Raw genomic sequence first — 23,072 nt, forward strand, 5'->3', positions numbered from 1 at the left:
AAGCGAAACGACGGTAGGAGTTGAGCTAGCTAGCTGCTACCTTGACATTTCTTCTCAAGTCCTTGTCGACCGCCACACGAGTGCCCTATTGGCTAGTTTCAGCATGCACCCAGGGTCGACGAGAGCGACGGCCCGACATGTTTTTTGGCGTGCTGGCGTAGTGCAGGCGCGTACAACTGCAGTTGATTTCTGGCTTTTGGCACGAGCTTGCGACCAAGTTGACACGAGGGTGGCAGGTGAGCGAAAATCCCCCGCTTGGAACGACGCTGACAATGCTGCCGCCAGAAACAACACTGGCAATGTATGCAAATCTTTTTCGCAGAAGTAGTGTACGTATCCTCCTGGCCTTTGCATCAGTCGATGCACACAACAAATTATAGGCTATATATATAGCTCGTATGCCGGCGTAAATCTGGTGATTCATCATTTGTTTACGTTCTCTTTCTGAAGCCATTCATAGGTTGGACCATATTAAATCACCTTGTACTCACAGAGAGTCGCCCACGATGGTTGGGTGGAAATTCACCGGATGGTTGCTGATGACTTGCGGTTTAGACTTCAAAGATGCACATGAACACGTGCACTCCACGACAGTCAACATACTCGTCTTGCGTACACGGGATGGATCGATGCCGCAGAAAACCCATTGGAAGAACGGGTGACAAGGACACCACCACCTACTCCATCACTTGTGTCTATTGTGATTTCACTTTCATCGACTTGTTTTGTTTCAAGAAATTTTTGTGTGCGCCTTGACATCTTCCTTTCTTTTCCAAACCGAGACTGTCATGAAGACAAAAAAGAAAAATGGAACAAAAAACAAAATACATCCAGAGACAGTGATTTCCAAACAACACATGAAGTCTGAATATCATCTCCCCTCTATCTCGGTAAGAGTAACACTGTTCACGGAAGTCTGAATCTCATCTCCGATTGGCACCGCTTCAACGCTCCGTCGCACAAAGTATGCAGGGCGATCCGGGGCTGGAAGTGTGGTGCTTCCGTTCTCTAAGACGAAGACAACTGATGACATGAGGGGCCTATCATCTGGGTTGTCTTGGACACACAGTAGCGCTACATGGATGCAAAGCAATACTTCGTCTAGTGAACATGTGTTCATGATCGACGAGTCTGGCAGTTTCTCTGTCTCCCCTTCCTTCCACATATTCCATGACTGAAATGACCAAGAACACCGTATCATTTTTGTTTTGTTTTTTGAAGAAGATATAACTTGAGAGAATTCTTGTGTATATACTCACATAGAGTATGAGGCTAGGGAAGCCCATCGTTTGTCTATTGGAGTTCCTCCTAATGCCGGTCACAACCTCCCGTAGTAACACACCGAAATTGTAGACATCGGTCTTGGTAGAGAAGACACCCTCCATTGCGTACTCAGGAGCCATGTAACCACTGCTTTATTATTTCGATTGCAAAAGTTATTGAATCGGAGCAGAATTGATTCAAAATTTAATAGGATGTTTTCAAAGGATGCTCACTATGTTCTGACAACACGTTGGGTATTTGCATTTTGTTGGTTATCTCCAAAGATCCTTGCCATCCCAAAATCCGCTATCTTGGGTTTCATCTCTGCATCTAGCAAAACATTTCCAACTTTAAGATCTCTGTGAATTATGGTTAATCTTGAATCTTGGTGTAGGTAAAGAAGTCCCCTTGCAACTCCTTTGATTATACTAAACCGTGTTTCCCAGTCGAGCAACATTTTTCTTGAATCATCTGTATATAGAAGGAAATGTGAGAACGATTTTTTCAGTATTTTTTGTGAAATTATGGTGTGTTTTTATAATATTTACCAAAAAGGGTGGCATCTAAGCTCTTGTTAGCTAGATACTCATAAATTAGAAGTTTTTCATCTCCCTCCGAACAACACCCGAGCAGTTGAACCAAGTTTCTATGCTGCAATTTGGCAATTAGAATTACTTCATTCTTGAACTCCTTTGTTCCCTGTTTAGAATCCCTACTCAGCCTCTTGACGGCAACTTCTTGACCACCTAACAATCCCTGAGAATTTAAAGGTAAAACGTAGCTGTCCGTTACATTAGCTCTCAAATCTCTTGATTATAGAATGAATGGTCAATTATTACTAAGTGTGTTACCTTGAAAACTTTGCCAAAGCCACCTTGTCCTATCACACATGTTTCAGAGAAATTGTGTGTTGCTCGTGCAATTTCCTCAAACGTTACAAATGGGAATTCATGATTGTGTTCAGGGTGTACTTCCCCAAGTTCATGTGAGGTACTCATTGGATCCAGCAATACATTCTTGTGTTTTCTCCCATTTTCTTTCTTGCCTGCACTCACAATGTATCACCATTTCACCTCTAAAGGTTTATGATAGACATAGAAAAAACAGGTTGCTTTACCCCTAAAATCACTTGTGTCAGTCTATTATTTCTGTTATGAACTCAGAAAATTTAGAGAAAATAATCTATGGTCTACTTCTCTCATTGTGGAAACCATGGAGTTAACAATATGGTCACCGCTTGACATATAAGATAAAGTACACATGTTAGAAGAAACATAATTTCTCCCTTGATTAAACACGTCAATTTTCGAGTCCATAATACTGTGGCCACACATCACACTTGTTTTCCGCAAGCATCTCCATGCTGCGTAGGTTTCTGTAGCATACACTTGTACTTTTCAATCTTACACTTAAGTCCAAGGTTAAAAACAACGCTAGGCTTAGACGAGGCAGTTATTCGCTCTAGTTTTATGCGTCGATATCAATATTTGTATGCCAAAGGTACATTACAATAGTACACACAAAACTTAGGGAAGCAAATGTGAAGTACCTTTGTAGTGGAAAAAACACTAAGCATACCTTTGAATTTGAACCATGCCAACCAAATGCATATGAGTACTATAACACTACTTCCTAACAGTGCTAGCACAATCTTCACTGCATTACTCTTTCTTCTTTTACCTGTGCAAGACATGAATCGATACATATCATATGAAAACAATAGTGACAATTTTCTAGCACAAGAGAAATAATTTTCCAGAGGTGGAGGGGTTTGGCACCAGATGTTGCATTCAATCCTGCAAGTCGGAGATAGAGCGTGTCACTTCCCAACTCTTCACCTATTTTCCCCGTGTCAACCAACTCCCCGAACCAGACCAAGCACCTCGTCATGTTTCTCTTGGACCCGCTGCTGCTTAAGTTGGCATGTGAGTATGCAACACAAGAGCAGTTGCGGTTGCATTCTGTTGCACACTCCTCAAATGTACTCCTACCGCCGCCGATAAGCGAATACTTGTCAGGCGACTTCATCCCTGTCAAGGCCAAGAAGCCATTATTGCACCCTCGTAGTGGCTCCGTTCGTTGGCACCCTGCTGAAAACTTGCCACCTGTCCACTCCACTGTGTTTGCCGGCTCGAAGCCGTGGAGGTACTTGCATGTCGGGACGGGCACCGATGTCTCATCGCAGTACCCGTACATGCCGCAATAGCCGTAGTGGTTACATTCGAGGGACAACCATTTCCCACGAACTACCCATGCCGATCTGTTACTACTCCAGCTCTGGATTTGGAACACGCCAAAGTAGGTCAGCACGTACCTAGTGTGTGGGGCACCATCAGAGACGCTATAGGTAGTATAGATCTCATCGTCGCCATCGACGACCGCCAGGTAGATGATGACATCTTCACTGCCATTTGCCTGCTGGTACCGAAGCTCGCTCTTCACCAGGTACCCCGTCCATGGAGTGCTACGAGACACCGGACGCTCTCCTTCCCATAAGAATATTTGAGGGAATGTGCTCGTGTCACCACCATAGGAGAAACGCCCCGGCGAAGGGTCACTAGGACCCTTCTAGGATACCAGGCGGTCGCTGGTTCCATTTTCATGTACTTGAACCGGAGCTTCATGCCAGGAAGGAACGTGTCGGTGTAGTGCTCGAAGCTCTACCACAGCGTGGTGCCGTTTACGGAGCGGATGACAAGGTTGCTGGTGTTTAGAAGCACCGCCATGGGGGAAAAGAGCCCATGGCAGTACCCATCACTAGTAGAAAAGGGGGCAATGGTCCAGGCCGGGTCAGCCCATTAGTCCCGGTTCAATCCAGAACCGGGACCAATGGGGGCATTGGACCCGGTTCGTGAGCCCCGGGGGCCGGCCGGGCCATGTGGGCCATTGGTCCCGGTTCGGCTGGACCTATTGGTTCCGGTCGGTGGGACGAACCGGGACCAATGCGCATCGCTCCTGGCCCACCACCATTGGTCCCGGTTGGAGGCTTGAACCGGGACCAAAGGCTGCCCTTTAGTCCCGGTTCGTGGCACGAACCGGGACGAATTAGTTGCATATATCTACCCCGCGAGCAGAGCACTCCCAGTTCTCTGTTTTTCGTGGCCGGCGAGGGGAGAGCTTTGTGGTGCTCTAGCTCACCTCCTATGCACACGAGGTGTTCGATGGAATGCCCGAGCCACACTACTTAAGCTTTCTCCTCTCCAAGCTCGACCTCCAAGCTCCATTTTCCTCAATATTTGTCTAGGTTTAGCGGTCCGTCACGTCCCGTCCCCGTCTTCACCGCCGTCGATCGCCCGCGCCGATCTCGTCGCCGGCACCACCGTGGTGAGCCTCTTGTTCTTATCTTCTTTCTGAAAGGAAAAAAAATTCTTACTTGTATATTTATATAGATACTTGTATAATTTTCTTACTTTTATTATTGCATCTTATATAGTGCGATGGTTTTGGTATCCGCCCCCGTCGGCCCTCGTCCTGTCTATGATTCAGATGTGGTATATATTATCTTTTCATAACTATTGGTTCATTTATTGTTTATGACAATTATGCCGACCAACGTGACATAGATTTTATTTATCTAGGAGGTTGTTGAACCGGAAATTCCAACCGACCCTATTGTGAGAGGTTAAATTTAGTTGAAGAAGAAAACAATTTGTTGAAGGAAAAAATTAGAAAAATTGAGGAGGAGAAGATGATATTGGAGTTGGATGTTGCGGATGTCGTCGATGATCACAAGATCAAGATGGATGCAATGCGCTTGAAGATTAGAAAGATTAGAAAATATGTCATTCATACCGAGGCTTGGTATCATTATGCCGTTGGATCAGTTGTTACATTGGTTGCGATTATGATCGCATTTGTTTTCGCATTGCAATGTTTTACATAGTTTCAATGTATGGTTTAATTAATTTAGATGCTCTGCAGAGCTTTATGTTGTTAGATGAGAACTATGTATGTACTTTGGTTTTAATGTGATGATGAATTTCTATTAATTCGGTCACTTAATTATCTATTCATGATGTTTTGTAATGATTTTTGACACACTTAATTATATATAATGCACGCAGATGAACCGGCAATGGATGTACGGTTCAAGACACACCTCCGAGTACATTAAGGGCGTGCATGATTTTCTCGAAGTGGCTGAGGCAAACATGAAGAATGGTTTTATGTGTTGTCCATGCCCTATATGTGGGAATACGAAGTCTTACTCTGACCGGAAAATCCTCCACACCCACCTGCTTTACAAGGGTTTCATGCCACACTATAATGTTTGGACGAGGCACGGAGAAATAGGGGTTATGATGGAAGACGGCGAAGAAGAAGAGTACGATGACAACTATGTGCCCCCTGAATACGGTGATGCTACTGAACATCAAGAGGAACCAGACGATGTGCACGATGATGCTGCAACGGGCGAAGCTGCTGAAGATCAAGAGGAACCAGACGATGTGCCCGATGATGATGATCTCCGCCGGGTCATTGTCGATGCAAGGACGCAATGCGAAAGTCAAAAGGAGAAGCTGAAGTTCGATCGCATGTTAGAGGACCAAAAAAAAGGGTTGTACCCCAATTGCGAAGATGGCAACACAAAGCTCGGTACCGTACTGGAATTGCTGCAGTGGAAGGCAGAGAATGTTGTGCCTGACAAAGGATTTGAGAAGCTATTGAAAATATTGAAGAAGAAGCTTCCAAAGGATAACGAATTGCCCGACAATACATACGCAACAAAGAAGGTCGTATGCCCTCTAGGATTGGAGGTGCAGAAGATACGTGCATGCCCTCATGACTGCATCCTCTTCCGCGGTGCGTACAAGGATCTGAACGCATGCCCGGTATGCGGTGCATTACGGTATAAGATCAGACAAGATGACCCTGGTGATGTTGACGGCGAGCCCGCCAGGAAGAGGGTTTCTGCGAAGGTGATGTGGTATGCTCCTATAATACCACGGTTGAAACGTCTATTCAGAAACAGAGAGCATGCCAAGTTGATGCGATGGCATAGTGAGGACCGTAAGAAAGATGGGAAGTTGAGAGCACCCGCTGACGGGTCGCAGTGGAGAAAAATCGAGAGAAAGTACTGGGATGAGTTTGCAAGTGAGCCAAGGAACGTATGGTTTGCTTTAAGCGCGGATGGCATTAATCCTTTCGGGGAGCAGAGCAGCAATCACAGCACCTGGCCCGTGACTCTATGTATGTATAACCTTCCTCGGATGTGCATGAAGCAGAAGTTCATTATGATGGCAGTTCTCATCCAAGGCCCTAAGCAACCCGGCAACGACATTGATGTGTACCTAAGGCCATTAGTTGAAGAACTTTTACAGCTGTGGAATGGAAATGGTGTACGTACATGGGATGAGCACAAACAGGAGGAATTTAACCTAAAGACGTTGCTGTTCGTGACCATCAACGATTGGCCCGCTCTCAGTAACCTTTCAGGACAGACAAACAAGGGATACCACGCATGCACGCACTGTTTACTTGACACCAATAGTATATACCTGGCAAGCTGCAGGAAGAATGTGTACCTGGGCCATCGTCGATTTCTTCCGACCAACCATCAATGTCGAAAGAAAGGCAAGCATTTCAAAGGCGAGGCAGATCACCGGAAGAAGCCCGCCATGCGTACCCGTGATCACGTACTTGCTATGGTCAATGATTTACACGTAATCTTTGGAAAGGGTCCCGGCGGACTAGTTGTTCCGAGTGACGCTGGGGGACACGCACCCATGTGGAAGAAGAAATCTATATTTTGGGACCTACCCTACTGGAAAGACCTAGAGGTCCGCTCTTCGATCGACGTGATGCACGTGACGAAGAACCTTTGCGTGAACCTGCTAGGCTTCTTGGGCGTGTATGGGAAGACAAAAGATATAGCTGAGGCACGGGAGGACCTACAACGTTTGCACGAAAAAGACGACATGCCTCCAAAGCAGTATGAAGGTCCTGCCAGCTATGCTCTTACCAAAGAAGAGAAGGAAATCTTCTTTGAATGCCTGCTTAGTATGAAGGTCCCGACTGGCTTCTCGTCTAATATAAAATGAATAATAAATATGGCAGAGAAAAAGTTTCAGAACCTAAAGTCTCATGACTGCCACGTGATTATGATGCAACTGCTTCCGGTTGCATTGAGGGAGCTTCTACCGGAAAACGTACGATTAGCCATTGTGAAGCTATGTGCATTCCTCAATGCAATCTCTCAGAAGGTGATCGATCCAGAAATCATACCAAGGCTAAGGAATGATGTGGTGCAATGTCTTGTCAGTTTCGAGCTGGCGTTCCCACCATCCTTCTTCAATATCATGATGCACGTCCTAGTTCATCTAGTTGACGAGATTGTCATTCTGGGCCCCGTATTTCTACACGATATGCACCCCTTTGAGAGGTTCATGGGAGTCCTAAAGAAATATGTCTGTAACCGTGCTAGGCCAGAAGGAAGCATCTCCATGGGCCATCAAACAGAGGATGTCATCGGGTTTTGTGTTGACTTCATTCCTGGTCTTAAGAAGACAGGTCTCCCTAAATCGCGGTATGAGGGGAGACTGACTGGAAAAGGCATGCTTGGAAGGGACTCAATAATATGCAGGGACGGATATTCTTGGTCTCAAGCACACTACACAGTTCTACAGAACTCTACCTTGGTGACCCCGTATGTCGATGAACACAAGAACAGTCTGCGCTCCAAACACCCGGAGCAGTGCGACGACTGGATTACATGTGAACACATCAGGACTTTCAGCAGTTGGTTGGAAGCACGTATCAGAGGTGACAACACTGTTTGTGATGAGCTGTACTTGTTGTCCAGGGGACCATCTTTGACTGTATTGATTTGGAAAGGATACGAGATAAACGGGAATAAATTTTACACGATTGACCAAGATCAAAAGAGCACCAACCAAAACAGCGGTGTCCGCTTTACTACAGACATAAGGTCCATTTGTTTAAGTGCAAATGGGTCAATCTGTCAGGTACAGGTAGACCCATAGTACGGAATGACAACAATGGATCTGAAAAAATCTTGGGTGCACTGACGAACCATTCGTCCTAGCCAATGATGTGGCACAGGTTATCTATGTGAAGGACATGTCTACCAGACCGAGAAAGAGAAAAGATAAGGAAGCGAATACATCATACGATGAGCCAAAGCGCCACATAGTTCTTTCAGGAAAAAGGGACATCGTGGGAGTGGAGGACAAGACAGACATGTCTGAAGATTATGAAAAGTTTCATGAAATTCCTCCCTTCAAAGTCAAGGCTGACCCCAACATCCTGATAAACGATGAAGATTATCCATGGTTACGGCTCAATAAGCAAATGACACAAGCGAAGAAAAAGTAAAGACTTTCTCCCGCAACTATTATGATGATATCATGCCAACTTTGTAACTGACGAGTATGATACCATTGTTCGTTTTGTACATGCACATGCTATGTGGGTCAATTTATGATACCATGCCAACTTTCAACTTTTTCAGAGTTCATTTCAAATGCTTTAATGTCTTATGGTTCAGCCCGCGTAATAATTAAAAATAGCAACAATAAGTATTTTGTTGTAAGTAGAAACAAAATAAAATAAATAAAGCAAGAAAGAAAAAAAACAAAAAAAGTGTTTTCAAATTTGAAAACTAATGGCACTAACAGAAAGTTTATAATTTTCCTAAAACTAAAAGCAAAAACAATTAAAAATAAAGCAAAAAACAAAACAAAATAAATAATGCAGAAAACAAAACAAAAAAACAACAATACGTATTTTGTTGTAAGTAGAAACAAAATAAAATAAATAAAGCAAGAAAGAAAACAAAAAAACAAAAAAAAGTGTTTTCAAATTTGAAAACTAATGGCACTAACAGAAAGTTTATAATTTTCCTAAAACTAAAAGCAAAAACAATTAAAAAATAAAGCAAAAAACAAAAGAAAATAAATAATGCAGAATCAAAACAAAAAAACTAGAAAAAAAATTAAGTATAGCAACAATAAGTAAAGAAAACAAAAAAAAACAAAAAATGCCTCCTACTGGGCCCCCACAGCGTGAATACAACATGAAACCCTAATATGGGCCAGGATTCAGGCCCGCAGTAGGCCCAGAAGGCCCATCAGGCAAAGCAATAGTAAGTAGGCCCGAAAGCCTGCAGTGGAGAGGAGCTCGAGAGGGGTGCGGCAGTGGGGCTTATAAACCACTGCGCGCCCCTCTCAACTAGCGAGGTGGAACTAAACTTTGGCCCTGAGGCGGGCAACACAGGGTACTAAAGGGGGAGGCATTAGTCCCGGTTGGTGCCACCAACCGGTACCAAAGGCCGCCGGTTCCCGCCCTTTGGGCTGCCGAAAAAGAGGCCTTTGGTCCCGGTTAGTGGCACCAACCGGGACTAAAGGGGGCATTAGTCCCGGTTGGTGCCACCAACCGGGACTAAAGGGTTTGCTATATAAGCAACACTTAGCAGTTTCCGGCCAAATCGCCCACTTCTCCCCCGACGCCCCATGCTCCTCCTCGTCGCCGTCGCCGCCCGACGCCCCTGCTCCACCTTGCCGTCGCCGCCGCCACCGACGCTGTCAGGCTGCTCGCCTGAGCCGTCGTCGCCGACCCCTGTGAGCACAGCCTGCTCCCGCGCCCCTCCCACCCCGCGCCCCTGCGTGGCCACCACGCGCCGCCCCTGTCCCTGCGCGGCCGCCGCGCCGCCGCCCCTGCCCTGCGCGGCCGCCGCGCGCCGCCCCTGCAATTTCCATAGCAATTTTTTGCATTTTTTGTGTATATATATATGTGTACATGTTCATAGTTTTTTTTTCATAAGTGTATTTTTTTGTTCATTGCATTTTTTTCATATATATAATGTATATATGTATGTGGTAGCTATATATATGATGAATGGATGTGGCTATATATGTATGTATGAATATAATGTTCATAGCATTTTTTTGTTTATATATGTTTTTTCATATATGTATTAATTTTTTATTTAGGTTGTTAGTAGATATCGATTTTAGGTTAGTGCATTTTAGGTTAGTGTAGAGGAGAAAGTAAAATAAGGAAAAGGAAGAAAAGAGGAAGAAGGAAGAAGGAAGAAAGAAGAAGAAAAAGAATGAGAGGAAAAAGGAAAATAAGAAGAGGAAAAAGAGGAGAAATAAATAAGAAGAGGAAAAAGAGGAGAAATAAATAAGAAGAGGAAAAAAGAAGAAAAAGAAGAGGAGAAGAATAAAGGAATAGAGGAGAAGAAGAAAAAATAGAAAAAAAAATTCTATTTTTTCTTCTTCTCCTCTATTCCTTTCTTCTTCTCCTCTTTTTTTTTCTTCTTCTTCCTTCTTCCTTCTTCCTCTTTTCTTCCTTTTCCTTAATTATTTTCCTTTCTCGTCGTTGTCGCGTCATTGTCGATATAACCCCCTCGAGATAACTTCGACATGAGGGGCGGTCGATATATATACCCCCTCTCGACCGTGATAACTTATACAACGGCAGCACCCCCCCCTCAGCCCTCTCGCTCGACCAAAACTCTCGAGGACACCCAAACCCTAGAGAGAAAACGATGTTGGTCTCCTACCCCCTCCCGCCGCGCCCCTACCCGAAAAATTAACTCTCTCGAGGCCACCCAAATTTACCAAGTTAAAAGAGCATTGTCGTCGAGGCCACCCCAAACCCTTGAAGCGTTGTTGTGTCAAGGCGACCCCAAACCCTAGAGAAGCAGCGTCGAGGCCACTAACATGATTCCTTATTGTGATTAGCTAGCTAGTTCTACGTTTGCCAATAATATAATAAATAATAAATAATAAATATATATATATATATATATATATATATATATATATATACCATGTTTGAATAATAATTGACATGTTGTAAATATTTGCAGAAACTATGGAGCACTCCTGAGACGAAGAAACAGAAGCGATATTGGGGGACATAATCGCAAATGGAAGGGATGAAGTTGCGTCATTTCTCCTCGACACCGTTGCTTAGCTGGAAGAACTGGGTGAAGAAGAGGGCTATGTTCATGATGGCTTGGGCCCATTAATGCCGGTACAAGAAGAGGACTATGTTCATGATGGCTCCGGTGACACAATGGAGGTACAAGAAGGAGACCGTGCTGACTGCTCCGGTGACCGAACCGAGCCCGGCCAGGTATATATATATTAGTTAAGCACGTGCTGACTAGTTAATTGATGCTTCCATTGTTTTGGTATATGTACACATATTAATTACTTCGTCTTTCTTCCTTATAATTTCTAGCCCTCCGGATCGAGCACAACTTCGGTAAGGAGACGAGGCCCGAAGAAAAAGTTGAGCTCGGATGAAAAGTTTGAGATCATAGAAATCGCGCCCGACGGCGAACCGATTGAACCCATCCGGACAAGGAAGGCATTTTCTGCTCAGTGCGGGGTTCTTGTTAGGGAGAAGATCCCGATCAGCATCCAGCAATGGTATAAGCCTAAGGAGGAAGACCCTGAGGTGTCTTATGTCAATGATATGCAGAAAGAATATCTTTGGACTGAGCTGAAGGCAAATTTCACCCTACCACCAGAGGAGGATCCGGAGAATCCAGTTAAAGAGCAAATAATCAAGTCTTGTGCTCTTAAGAAGATGGCAACCCTAATGAGGAGGTGGAGGAAAGAGCTGAACCAGTTTGTCGAAAAAAAGGACACCAGAATTCATCGGCAAATATGAGAAGATCAAAGATCACTGGCCCGCATTTGTGTCCCACAAGACATCGGAAAAGAGTAAGAAGATGTTGGAGACAAACAAGAAAAATGCTGCGAAGAAGAAGCTTCACCATCGCACGGGGTCAGGTGGCTACCTCAAAGCCCGTCCTAAGTGGTCCAAGGCTGAGCATGATCTGCTTGAAAAAGGGATCGAACCAGAGACAATGTACTGGCCAGACCGTTGCCGGACTTGGTTCTTCGGGGCTGGCGGAACCTTGGACCCTGTAACAGGGTTGTGCCAGTGGACGGACGAGCAACTGGAAATACCAGTCAAGAACCTTCGACACTATATTGATGCAGCGCAGCGAGGGACGTTCCTTCCAAACAGGGAGAAGGACGAGCTCACAATGGCCCTTGGGAATCCTGAGCACCCTGGACGGACATGAGGCACGCCAGGCTCCATTCCATGGAAGGTTGGTTTTCCGGACGCAGGGGGTTACAAAACCCACGAGAGGAGGAAGAAACTGGAGCAGGACCAACTGCAGGCGCTGCACGAAAGGGTAATGGGACTAGAGGATCGAGAAGAGGAACGAGAAGCAGCAGATCGCAGCAAACGACCTGCCGAAGCTTCCCCCAAAGCTACCCCGCCATCTCAGTGGAGAAGCAGCGTAGCTTCCACCGAGCTGCTTCAGCCAGAGCATGTCTTGACGGCTGCTGCCAGCTATCCCGTGGATGGTATCATGGAGTCTCAAAATTGCCACATTATGGCGCGATGGATGAATTTGAAGGTCAAGGCGGCTGTTGGCCAAGTTTATCCTAGTGGACCCGGCACAACTTATCACTGCCAGCCGATTCCATAAGGATATGGTAAGGTGATGGTGGATGAAATAACGGATGGATTTGAGGACCTCCCGCTTGAGCACCCTACCGGTGAAGGGGAGACTAGGCTGGGTTGTGCTCTAAAGACTCCATGCCTATGGCGGAAGGAGCTCATCAACCTTCTGAACTGGACGCCTCCGCATCCTCCTCCTCCTCCGGCGAGTCAGGGCACTCCGCCTCCTCCACTGTCTCCTCCTCCGGCGAGTGACGATCAGGGCACGCGTGGCGGCACTCCGCCTCCTTCTCCGCCTGCGCCGGCGCTCCCGAGCAGCCAGCAGCATCCTCCTTCTCCGCCTCGCCAGCAAGGGCGGAAGAGACCCGCCGCCGCCCCAGCTGCTCCGGCGCGTCGTACTCCTTCTCCTCCGCCTCGTAAGCAAGCACGAAAGAAGACAGACGCCGCAGCCGCTCCGTCTACTCCGGCGTCTAGCAGCACAACTAGAGGCGGGAGGCAATACAAATACGGTCCATCTCTCAAGCCTCTAGAGAAGTTACCGTACGAGAGGTCCAAAGAGGAAAACAATACGATTGTGCGGACCCATGTGAAGGAGTTCTTTCAAGGGGTGAAAGCAAAGAGACATCCACCTCCGGAGGAGAAGGTAGATCCGGTGAAAGCAAAGCGCACTATCGATGCCCTGAGGAAACCACCAAAGTCTCCGCCGAGAACCAACTATGAGCGCATTACTGAACAGACATATCTCCAAGCCCAGCGGTCGGGAACTACTGTCAGTGCTAAAAGGTCAAAAGAATGAGCAAAGGGGAAAAAAATTGCCTAGCTCGGCGAACAAGCACAGCAATCGTGCCCCCCGCTCAATGTGTCTAATGCTCCGGGGACGGTGGCCGGTTATGGCAATCTTGAAGATTACCTGCCTGACGATGCACTTCCTGATTTCTTGGAGGTGGACGAACACAGATACGAGTACGGGAAGCCTCTCGTCAAAGATGAAAAATCTCTGACAACAATGATGGGAAGATTCCATAATTGGTACATGGAAACCTGCAAAACGTCTGAGGGTACGAATGCTTTGTATCTGCATATTAAAGAGGAGCACGACCTCGTTACAAATGATCTGTTGACTGTTCCATTTGATGAGTTCTTCGCGTTCTTCAATCAAAAGGCCCTCGATAAACTAATGGTCTTTTGCTACTGTCTGTAAGTACTATTTCTGTCATTAAGTCTCTATATATAGCTCGGCTCTTCATTTCATGTATTTATAATTAATTATCCTCAATATATTATGCAGATTGAAGATCATTGAGTGCAAAAAAACAAGAAATTTATGATATTGGTTTCATTAACACAAATATCATAGATGAATTTCTGGTTGAAAAGGACATCAAAGAGGCCGAGGACAACGAGCTACAATCGTTGATCAAAAATCAAAACAAAGATACCATACTCTTTCCTTACAACGGCAAGTGAGTGTTACTGTCGTGTGCATATTCGGTTTCCCTTATTACTCGAGCGAGGTTATAGTAATGTAATTGATGAGTTATGCATGCGTGCGCAGGTACCACTATATTCTTCTGGAGATTAAGCTTGAGCGTGGACCAGTAACCGTCTTAGACTCGAGACGGAAATATCCCAAATCCTATGCGGACATGACTGAAATGCTCAGCAAGTAAGTTCAATCGATCATTATTGCACCATATCGGCAACTTTTTGTTCATTTCCTGATATCTCAAGTAATAATAATTATTTTCTTTGTCTTACAGGGTTTGGAAACAGTTCACCGCAGAAGCTCCGGGACTGCCGAAGGAGATGCGATATACATACCCGAAAGTAAGTACTACTGGCTAGCTAGTTGCGCGCATCTCCCGTTGATTCTATAACTATACTTTCATCAACGCCATTTATAATGCTTCATTATCAGTTTGATTGACATCTATTTCTCGTAAAGTGCTTGTGACAGGAAGAAGGGAATGATTTTTGTGGATACTACGTGTGCGAGTTCATCCACAACGCGACTTTGAAAAACAAGCGGGGCTACTCTCAAAGACAATATGAAGTGCATAAGCAATAATATTCACAATTTCATTGTATTACACCATCATTTCTGTTGAGTTTCATTCATATATATATATATATATATATATTAATTAACCCCCTTCTTCAAATTAGACGTGGCAGATGCGGAATGAACTCATAGAACCAGATCGCATGAAAGCAATTCAAGAAGAATTGGCGGGATTCTTTCTTGACCACGTCATCAATAAAGCCGGAGAATACCATGTGGAAATTGATTTCCATTGCTAGGGGATTGTAATTAAGAGATCTTATACATATTGTACATGTATGTAGCCAGTAGCGTCAGATACATGATATACGAAAACTTGTTGTTCGACCAATCTCTCGGAGAAGGAGAGGTCGATCGATCACTTCTCTCGGTATGCACGACGGTTCTCTCGATCACTTATGTATATATAGTACGTAGCGTCGACCAAACACGGACATAAGAGAGGACACTTCTCTCTATTAATTAGCTAGCTAACACAATATATGAAACACCTAAATTAACCCCCCAAAACCCCCAACCCCCCCCCCTCCTTTCAAAAAAAATAACAAAAACCCCAGCCACTGGAATGCTGACGCGTGGATGCCTTTTGGTCCCGGTTGGAGCCACTAACCGGGACCAAAAACCCCCTAACTGGGCTCGGCGCACAAGGCCACGTGGAGGAACATTGGTCCCGGTTCGTGTTTGAACCGACCCATTAGTCCCGGTTCATGAACCGGGACTAAAGGCCCTTACGAACCGGGACTATTAGGTGTTTTTCTACTAGTGCATGTTGGTCGTTGTCCAAATGACACGGCCACCGCTATCACCATTTGATAGAACAAGATTGGAGGAGTTGGTGAGGGAGAGCATCGGGGTAGTCGTGTTGCTGGTCGGGTTTTCTCGGTTGGCGACCCACACAACCGTGAGCTCAGGGATGTCGTTGTACCAGATGCCGAGGTACATCCGGACCGGGGTGCTGGAGTTGGACAAGGAGAAGAAGCCTAATGCAAAGGCACCTCCGTCGGAGACGATGGTGGCGCCAGGGGAGAGTGGTTTACCGGGGACAAGCCGGTCTTCGGACGCGCTCAACGGCAGGATGATAAGAAGGACCAGCCCTGCTATCTTCGTGAAGCATGGGAGAGCCGGACAATCCATCCGTAGTTCAGGCCAGAATGGATACTTCTAAGTGTGTGTCTTGCATTGCGGTTTGGTCACAAGCAAGAAAATGGTTTGACGAAGGCGAACGACAAGATCCCCATCTATGATCTATCTACATGTTGGATTGCGGAAGCAGATGCTTCAATAATTCAAAGTCTTTTGGACAGGAGTAGTTGAGAGTGTGTTACTTGGATGGAGTTGACATCTCAACTGTCCACGTCGGAGTTGGGATGCCATCGTCACTTGCTTACCAGTCAGGCTAGTGACTGAAATAGTAACCTATACCGTCCCGGCTGCTCCAGCCTCCAGACCTTGTTAGAAAATAAAATCACATGATTAAACTATGAAGCATGATTATTACACCATAGTAAATCTAGAACTTCATCATTTGGCATGTTCCTGATAATTGGAGGGAAATCCACCACGTTCCCAATATTGAATCAACCTGATGCTGAAGGCATGTCTTGGTTCCTCTGGTGTTGCATGCCTTGCGCCTAGTCAGTTTTTTTTTTTTTTTCATTTTTGTTCACGGAATACTGTAGCACTAGGATCGACTATTAATTTGGATTTCTTCCGGTGAGGTACTGAGAAAACGATCAAACTGTACAATGATGGCGGCAGCGCCCTCTTTCAGTTCATCGTTTGTTTGTTCACGTAGCTTGTTTTTTATTTGAGAGAAACCACACACATTACATTAACCAAATAACAGAGTACAGACACCAGGATAGAATATGTGTCCTGGAGAATATGCAGAAAGAACCCCATTTGTATCAGCTGGTAAGACTCCTGTAGCTTATGCTTAGAGCTGTTTTGGGAACTGATGGTGGTTACTAGCTGGAAGCCTACGGTCCTGTACTCATGTTTCTTATTTCCTGGACCTGTCTTGGTTATAGTTTCCTTGAGAAATGAAGTTAGGAGCAGGAAGTGTTAAAAACACAAATTAGCAACAGGATGCTCTCTCGCCGAAAAACATAATTAAATTGGAGTACAAATAAAAGCCAAAGCAAAGCAACCAAAGGGACTAGAGAAATGACAGCACGTTTCAACCAAATAGTCACTGAATCTATCACTTGTATAAGTGTGAAATCACTTTCATCAATATGTTTTTGCTGAAATTTGTGTATGCATGATAACATTTTTTTTTTCATCTTCGAAACTGAGGCTGCTATTTATCAAGGCCAAAAGTGGAACCGAAATTAGATTCAAAGGTAATGACTACTAAACAACAGATGTGTTACATAGCCATTTTGTTTAGCCAGACATCTTTTGATAATATGTTCAATACATATAGGACAGAAGAACTGTCGTTTCATCGCCCCTGTATCTCAGTCAGAGTAAAACTATTCACAGAGTTCTGAATATCATCTGCAATTTGCAGCATTTCAACGCTTCGCCGCGCAAAGTAGGCAGGGCGACTGGGGGCTGGAAGTGTGGTGCTTCCATTCTCTAGGATAAACACGACTAATGACATGAGTGGCCTGTCATCTGGGTTCTCTTGGACACATAACAGTGCTACGTGGATACAAAGCAAAACTTCATCTAGTGAACAAGTATCCATGATAGATGAGTCTGGCAGTTCCTCAGTCTTCCCTTCCTTCCACATATTCCATGACTGAAACAACCAAGAACATCATATTATTTTTCATTTTGTATGTCCAACTAAACGTTGTTTCAGAGACTCATACACCTTCAAAATGGAACTTGAGGGAAGTCATGTGTGTACTTACATAGACTATGAGGCTAGGGAACCCCATGGTTTGATTACTGGAATTTCTCCTTATACCGGTTACGACCTCCAATACTAACACGCCAAAGCTATAGACATCGGACTTCGTAGAGAAGACACCCTCCATTGCATACTCAGGAGCCATGTATCCACTGCTTGATCATTTCAATTGCAACAATTACCGAAAGGGAGTTGGATTGATCCAAAATTTAGTATGAGTGTTTCACAAAGCATACTTACTACGTTCCGACAACACGTTGGGTATTCGCATTCTGTTGGTTATCTCCAAAGATCCTTGCCATACCAAAATCCGCTATCTTGGGTTTCATCTCTGCATCTAGCAAAACATTTCCAGCTTTAAGATCCCTATGAATTATGGTCAGTCTTGAATCTTGGTGTAGGTAAAGAAGCCCCCTTGCGACCCCTTTGATTATATTGAATCGTGTCACCCAATCTAGTAACATTTTTCTCGAACCATCTGTAAACATATATATCGATGAAAATGTTAGCAAACATGTTTTTGAGTTGTTTTACAAAAATGGTGTGTTGTTAGAATTTGTACCAAAAAGTGTAGCATCTAAGCTCTTGTTCGGGAGATACTCATAAATCAACAACTTTTCATCCCCTTCTGCACAACACCCAAGAAGTTGAACCAAGTTTCTGTGTTGTAGTTTGGCAATTAGAATTACTTCATTCTTAAACTCCTTTGTTCCTTGTTGAGAATCCCTACTTAGCCTCTTGACAGCAACTTCTTGCCCACCTAACAACCCCTGGAAAATTTTAAGTTAAGATCTTGATTTATGTTTGTTATGTAAACCACTCGATTTTGTTGATTTATAAGAATATTAGAAAACTACTAAATGACTTACCTTGTAAACTTTGCCAAAGCCTCCTTGTCCAATCATACATGTTTCAGAGAAACTATGCGTTGCGAAGGCAATTTCCTCAAATCTTACAAATGGGAATTCATGGTCATGGGAAAGGTTTCCTTCACTAAGTTCGTAAGAGGTACTCATACCATCCAATGGTACATTCTTGTGTTTTATCCATATTTCTCTCTTGCCTGCTCCCACAATGTTATAACCCCTAATAAGTATCTCAGATGAGAAAATAATACTCATAAATAGTTAATTTGACCCTTCAAATTGTTGATGTTTGTCCACTATTCACTTTAGAGACTCACACAACTAGATCAAACAACCCATGGGGAACTTCTATCAATGTGGAAAACTATAGATTTAATATGGCCACGACTTGACATTTTAGATAAAGTACACACTAAAGAAATACCATTTCTCTCTGGTTGTCGCCCTTACTCCCATTTTTGCCCGATATGCTGGTGTACACACACAAACAAATACATACATTTTTTTAGTCCATTATATAGTGACCAACCATTCCTCTTGTTTTCTGAAACATGTCCATGTTGAGTATGATTTCTGGCATGTGGACTCCCATCTTATGGAATGTTCAATACAGTAAAATAATAGTCTTAGAACATCACTACCTCTTACCCTAAAACTTCACTCCATATACTATATCTTGAAACTTAACTCCTCAAAAGTTGAGGGGTCCAATTTTTTTTGCTCCTAGTCCTTCCTTGAATACAACTCACTTTTTGGTGGGATAGGGCTAGGATAGGGAGGGAGCAAGATTTTCTCGAATATAAGCAGAATTTGCTCCTCCCTAAACTTATCTCGTCATATTTGAAGGAGTCACATATTTTATAGGAAGTTTTAGATAGTGTAACTTTCTAAAAATACTTTTTTGGGTAGTTATTGATATTTCGAGGGATGGACAGGCTCCAAGGGGAGCCTTTTTATGGTGGAGGTGAGCCATTGGAAGGTAGGAGTCTTACAGCTTTTATCCTAGAACCAGTTCAATTAGAAGACAAGTCCCACGCAGTAAAATAAACTAACAGGTCAATATGTCAGTTACGAGAAGTTGCAGCAGTCCAGAGAAACAGAGGAAATCGCAGTCAGAAAGAAATTGATGGCTACTTTACATTATTCGGTACACGGTGGAAGGAGCTAAAACATTAGTTGAAACCAGGAAACGTAGCCACCACTTGCTTAGAAAACTTAGCTCACAACATGCCCATAGCTGCTGCTTCCTCCATTCCATATTTATTGAAGTTCTATTTTTGTCCTAAGTCAAAATTTGAAGGTTGATCAAATCTATCGAAAATATATTAACATCTAAAAGAGCAATTTTTTCGCTCTACTTTGTGTGGGTTCAATGGTTTGAAGCCCAAGGACACAGTGTATATAGACGTAGACACCAAACTCTGGTAAGTAAATATGGATTATCGTAACATAATAGTAAGTGTACCTTTGAGTTTTAACCATGCCAATGAAATGCATACAAATACCAGAAAACTGCTTCCTAGAACTGGCAGCACAATCTTCAGAACATTCCTCTTTGTTCCTTTACCTGCAAAATACATAAATTCATACACAGCATAAAGAAAAACAATCATAGCTAGTATAGAGGGAGGGATTTGTTACCAGATGTTGCATCCAAGCCTGCAAGTCGGAGATAGAGTGTGTCGCTACCAAGCTCTTCGCCTATTTTCCCAGTGTCAACCAAGTCCCCAGACCACACCAAGCACCTGGTCACGTCTCCCCTGGACCTGCCGCTGCCGAGGTTAGCATACGCGTATGCCACGCACGAGCAGTTGCGGTTGCACTCAGCCGCACACTCCTCGAACGTACTCGTGCCCCCGCCCACAATTGAAAATCTGTCGGGAGACTTCATCCTCGGCAGGGCCAAGAAGCCGTCGTTGCACCCTCGCAGTGGCTCTTTCCGCCGACACCCTGCTGAAAACCTACCATTGGTCCAGTCCACCGTGTTTGCCGGCTCGAAGCCATCAAAGCACTTGCACGTCGGCATTGGCGCCGCCGTCTCATCGCAGTAGCCGTATGTGCCACAATAACCATAGCGGTTGCATTCGGGGAATGGCCACTTCCCAAGGACTAACCACGTTGATGTTTTGCTACTCCAACTCTGGACTAGGTACTCTCCGGAGTAGGTCAACACGTACCTGGTGTGTGGGGCGCCGTCGGAGAGGCTGTAGGTGATGTAGATCTCCTCATCGCTGTCCACAACGGCCAGGTAGATGATGATGTCCATGCTGGTGTTCTCCTGCTGGTACCGGCGCTCGCTCTTCACCAAGTACCCTGTCCATGGCCCGCTGCGGGAAACCGGGCGCTCCCCGTCCCAAAGAATTACTTGGAGGAACGTGATTGGATCGCCGCCGTAGGAGAAGCGCCCCGACGAAGGGTTGCCAGGGCCCTTCCAAGAAACCAGGCGGTCACTAGTGCCAGGCTTGTTGTACCGGATCCGGAGCTTCATACCAGGGAGGAACGTGTCGGTGGGATGGTCAAAGCTCTGCCACAACGTGGTGCCGTTCGACGACCGGATGACGAGGTTGCCGTTGTTTAGAAGCACTGCCACAGGGGGAGACGAACCCATGGCAATAGCCACGTTGGTCGTCATCCAAATGGCACGGCCACCGCCATCACCGTTGGATAGAACAAGATTGGAGGTGTTGGTGAGGGAGAGCATCAGAGTGGTCGTGTTGGTAGCCGGAGTTTCTCGGTTGGCCACCCACACAGTGGTGAGCTCGGGAACATCGTTGTACCATATGCCGAGGTACAGCTGGGATGGAGTGCTGGAGTTGGAAGGCGAGAAGAAGCCCAAGGCGAAAGCACCGCCATCGGAGACGATGGTTGAGTCAGGGGAGAGCGGCTTACCGGGGACAAGCCGGTCGTCCGACACACTCAACGGCAAGAGGATGAGAATGATCAGAACAGCAGTGGTGGTGCAGAATGGGGGAGCCGGCCAATCCATCGGTAGCTAGTAGGCCATACTATTGGTGGTGGTAAGATGGTTCGCTTGCATCGAGCCTTGCTCACAAGCAAAAGCAAAAAATACTACTCTCACGAACAAGAACCACTTGTCAATTGTAATAACTGACATCTCGGTTGAGGATTGAATAATGCAAAGCTTGTGGAATTTTTGTTGAGTGTGCGTTGGACGGAGTTGACATCTCAGCTGTTCACGTCGGAGTTGGGATGCCATCGTCACTTGCTTACCAGTCAGACTAGCGACTGAAATATAAGCTATACCGGGTACAGGCCGGCTACCGGGCCCGTATTTTCTTCTCATCCCTAATTGTCTTAAAGTATCTTAATACATATCTTGTTCTGCTACAGATAATGTTGCCGATGTCAGAAACAGAATAGATAACACATTCAAGAAGATAACAACTTCTGAACAACACATGATGCCTGGAAATTATGTTGAGCCCGGCATTATTTTGACAATGTGTGATAATTTTGTTTTGCAAAACAAGAGATGCTGTGTTATACATACAGTTTCGAAGAGCATTTTGACATATTATCACAAAATGAAAATACAATAATCTCCCCTCCATCTCGGTAATAGTAGCACCAATCATGGAAGTTTGAATATGAATTTCTATTTGCTCCATCTGGCGCCTTGTCGCACAAAGTAAGCCGGGCTATTGGGGGCAGGAAGTGTAGTGCTTCCATTCTCTAGGATCTGGGTTCTCTTGGATAGACAAGAGTGCTACATGGACACAAAGCAAAACTTCATCCGGTGAACAAGTATCCATGATAGATGAGTCCGGCGAATCCGTAGTCTTCCCTTCCTTCCACATATTCCATGACTAGAACAAGCTAAAAATTGCTTCAGAAAATTGATCCACTTTCAGTAAACAAAATTCAAGATAAGTGTTGTGCATACTACCATAGACCGTGAGGCTTCGGAAGACCATGGTTTGACTATAGGAGCTTCTCGATACGCTTTAACTAGTGCCAGTTCCAAAACCTCGAGACCTCCCCTCCCCTCCCGCGACGCTCCCGCGGGCGTCCGGGGGGCAACCCTAGCGCCGCCGCCGCCACCCTCCCCTTCTCTCTCTCCTCCCTCGCCGCCGCCAAGGGGCACGAGCGGGCGAAGCCCGGTCGTCGCCGGCGGCGGCGGGGCCATCTCGTCTCCTTGCGTGGGGGGTGCGGCGCGGGCCGGATCTCGCCGGTGGGGATGCTGCGCTCGTGCCGGGCGTAGCGGTGCGGCGGCGCTCCGGAGTAGGCCAGCGACGGCGGCGTGGCGTTGGGCGACAGGCGACATGGTGGTGGTGCAGGCCGGCGGGTGGTGGCGGCGGCGGCTGCTTCGCAGCAGCGCCTCGGCGCCTCGTCTGGCGCTTCGGGTCACGGGCGACCGGGTTGTGGGCGGCCCTTCTCGCCGTGGCTCTCAGGTGGAGGGGCGGCGCGGCAGCGGTGGAGGTGGGCGGCCCCTGTCCAGCCGGGCCCCTGCGGCTGGACGGCGGCGCTCGGCGCGGGAAGGCCTCCCCGGTGGCCTTTCATGGATGCAGCTCGGCGGATCCGTGCGCCCTCCTCCTCGGCAGCG

The 23,072-nt window shown here is 45.7% G+C and overlaps 1 protein-coding gene and 1 pseudogene across 1 annotated transcript; both read right to left on the bottom strand.

Moving 5' to 3' along the window:
- Window positions 1-871: 871 nt before the first annotated feature.
- LOC123116806 (G-type lectin S-receptor-like serine/threonine-protein kinase At1g11300) lies at window positions 872-15,913 on the bottom strand (annotated as a pseudogene).
- Window positions 15,914-17,090: 1,177 nt separating this feature from the next.
- LOC123116807 (G-type lectin S-receptor-like serine/threonine-protein kinase At1g11300) lies at window positions 17,091-21,629 on the bottom strand. Its single transcript, XM_044537708.1, has 7 exons — window positions 20,150-21,629; window positions 19,974-20,075; window positions 18,512-18,705; window positions 18,205-18,412; window positions 17,883-18,120; window positions 17,644-17,794; window positions 17,091-17,528 (listed from the first exon to the last, which is right to left on the bottom strand). The coding sequence occupies exons 1-7, from the start codon at window positions 21,492-21,494 to the stop codon at window positions 17,226-17,228; spliced, it is 2,541 nt and encodes an 846-aa protein (XP_044393643.1). The 5' UTR covers window positions 21,495-21,629; the 3' UTR covers window positions 17,091-17,225.
- Window positions 21,630-23,072: the final 1,443 nt, after the last annotated feature.

The sequence above is a fragment of the Triticum aestivum genome, chromosome 5B (genome assembly GCF_018294505.1).
Source record: "Triticum aestivum cultivar Chinese Spring chromosome 5B, IWGSC CS RefSeq v2.1, whole genome shotgun sequence".
Lineage (NCBI taxonomy): Eukaryota > Viridiplantae > Streptophyta > Magnoliopsida > Poales > Poaceae > Triticum > Triticum aestivum.

Coding starts and splice junctions, on each gene's coding strand:
- LOC123116807 (XM_044537708.1), bottom strand. CDS start 21,494: ATGGATTGGCCGGCTCCCCCATTCTGCACCACCACTGCTGTTCTGATC. Junction 18,413..18,511: donor GCTTTGGCAAAGTTTACAAG/GTAAGTCATTTA, acceptor AAAATTTTCCAG/GGGTTGTTAGGTGGGCAAGA. Junction 18,121..18,204: donor CTTAGATGCTACACTTTTTG/GTACAAATTCTA, acceptor ATATGTTTACAG/ATGGTTCGAGAAAAATGTTA.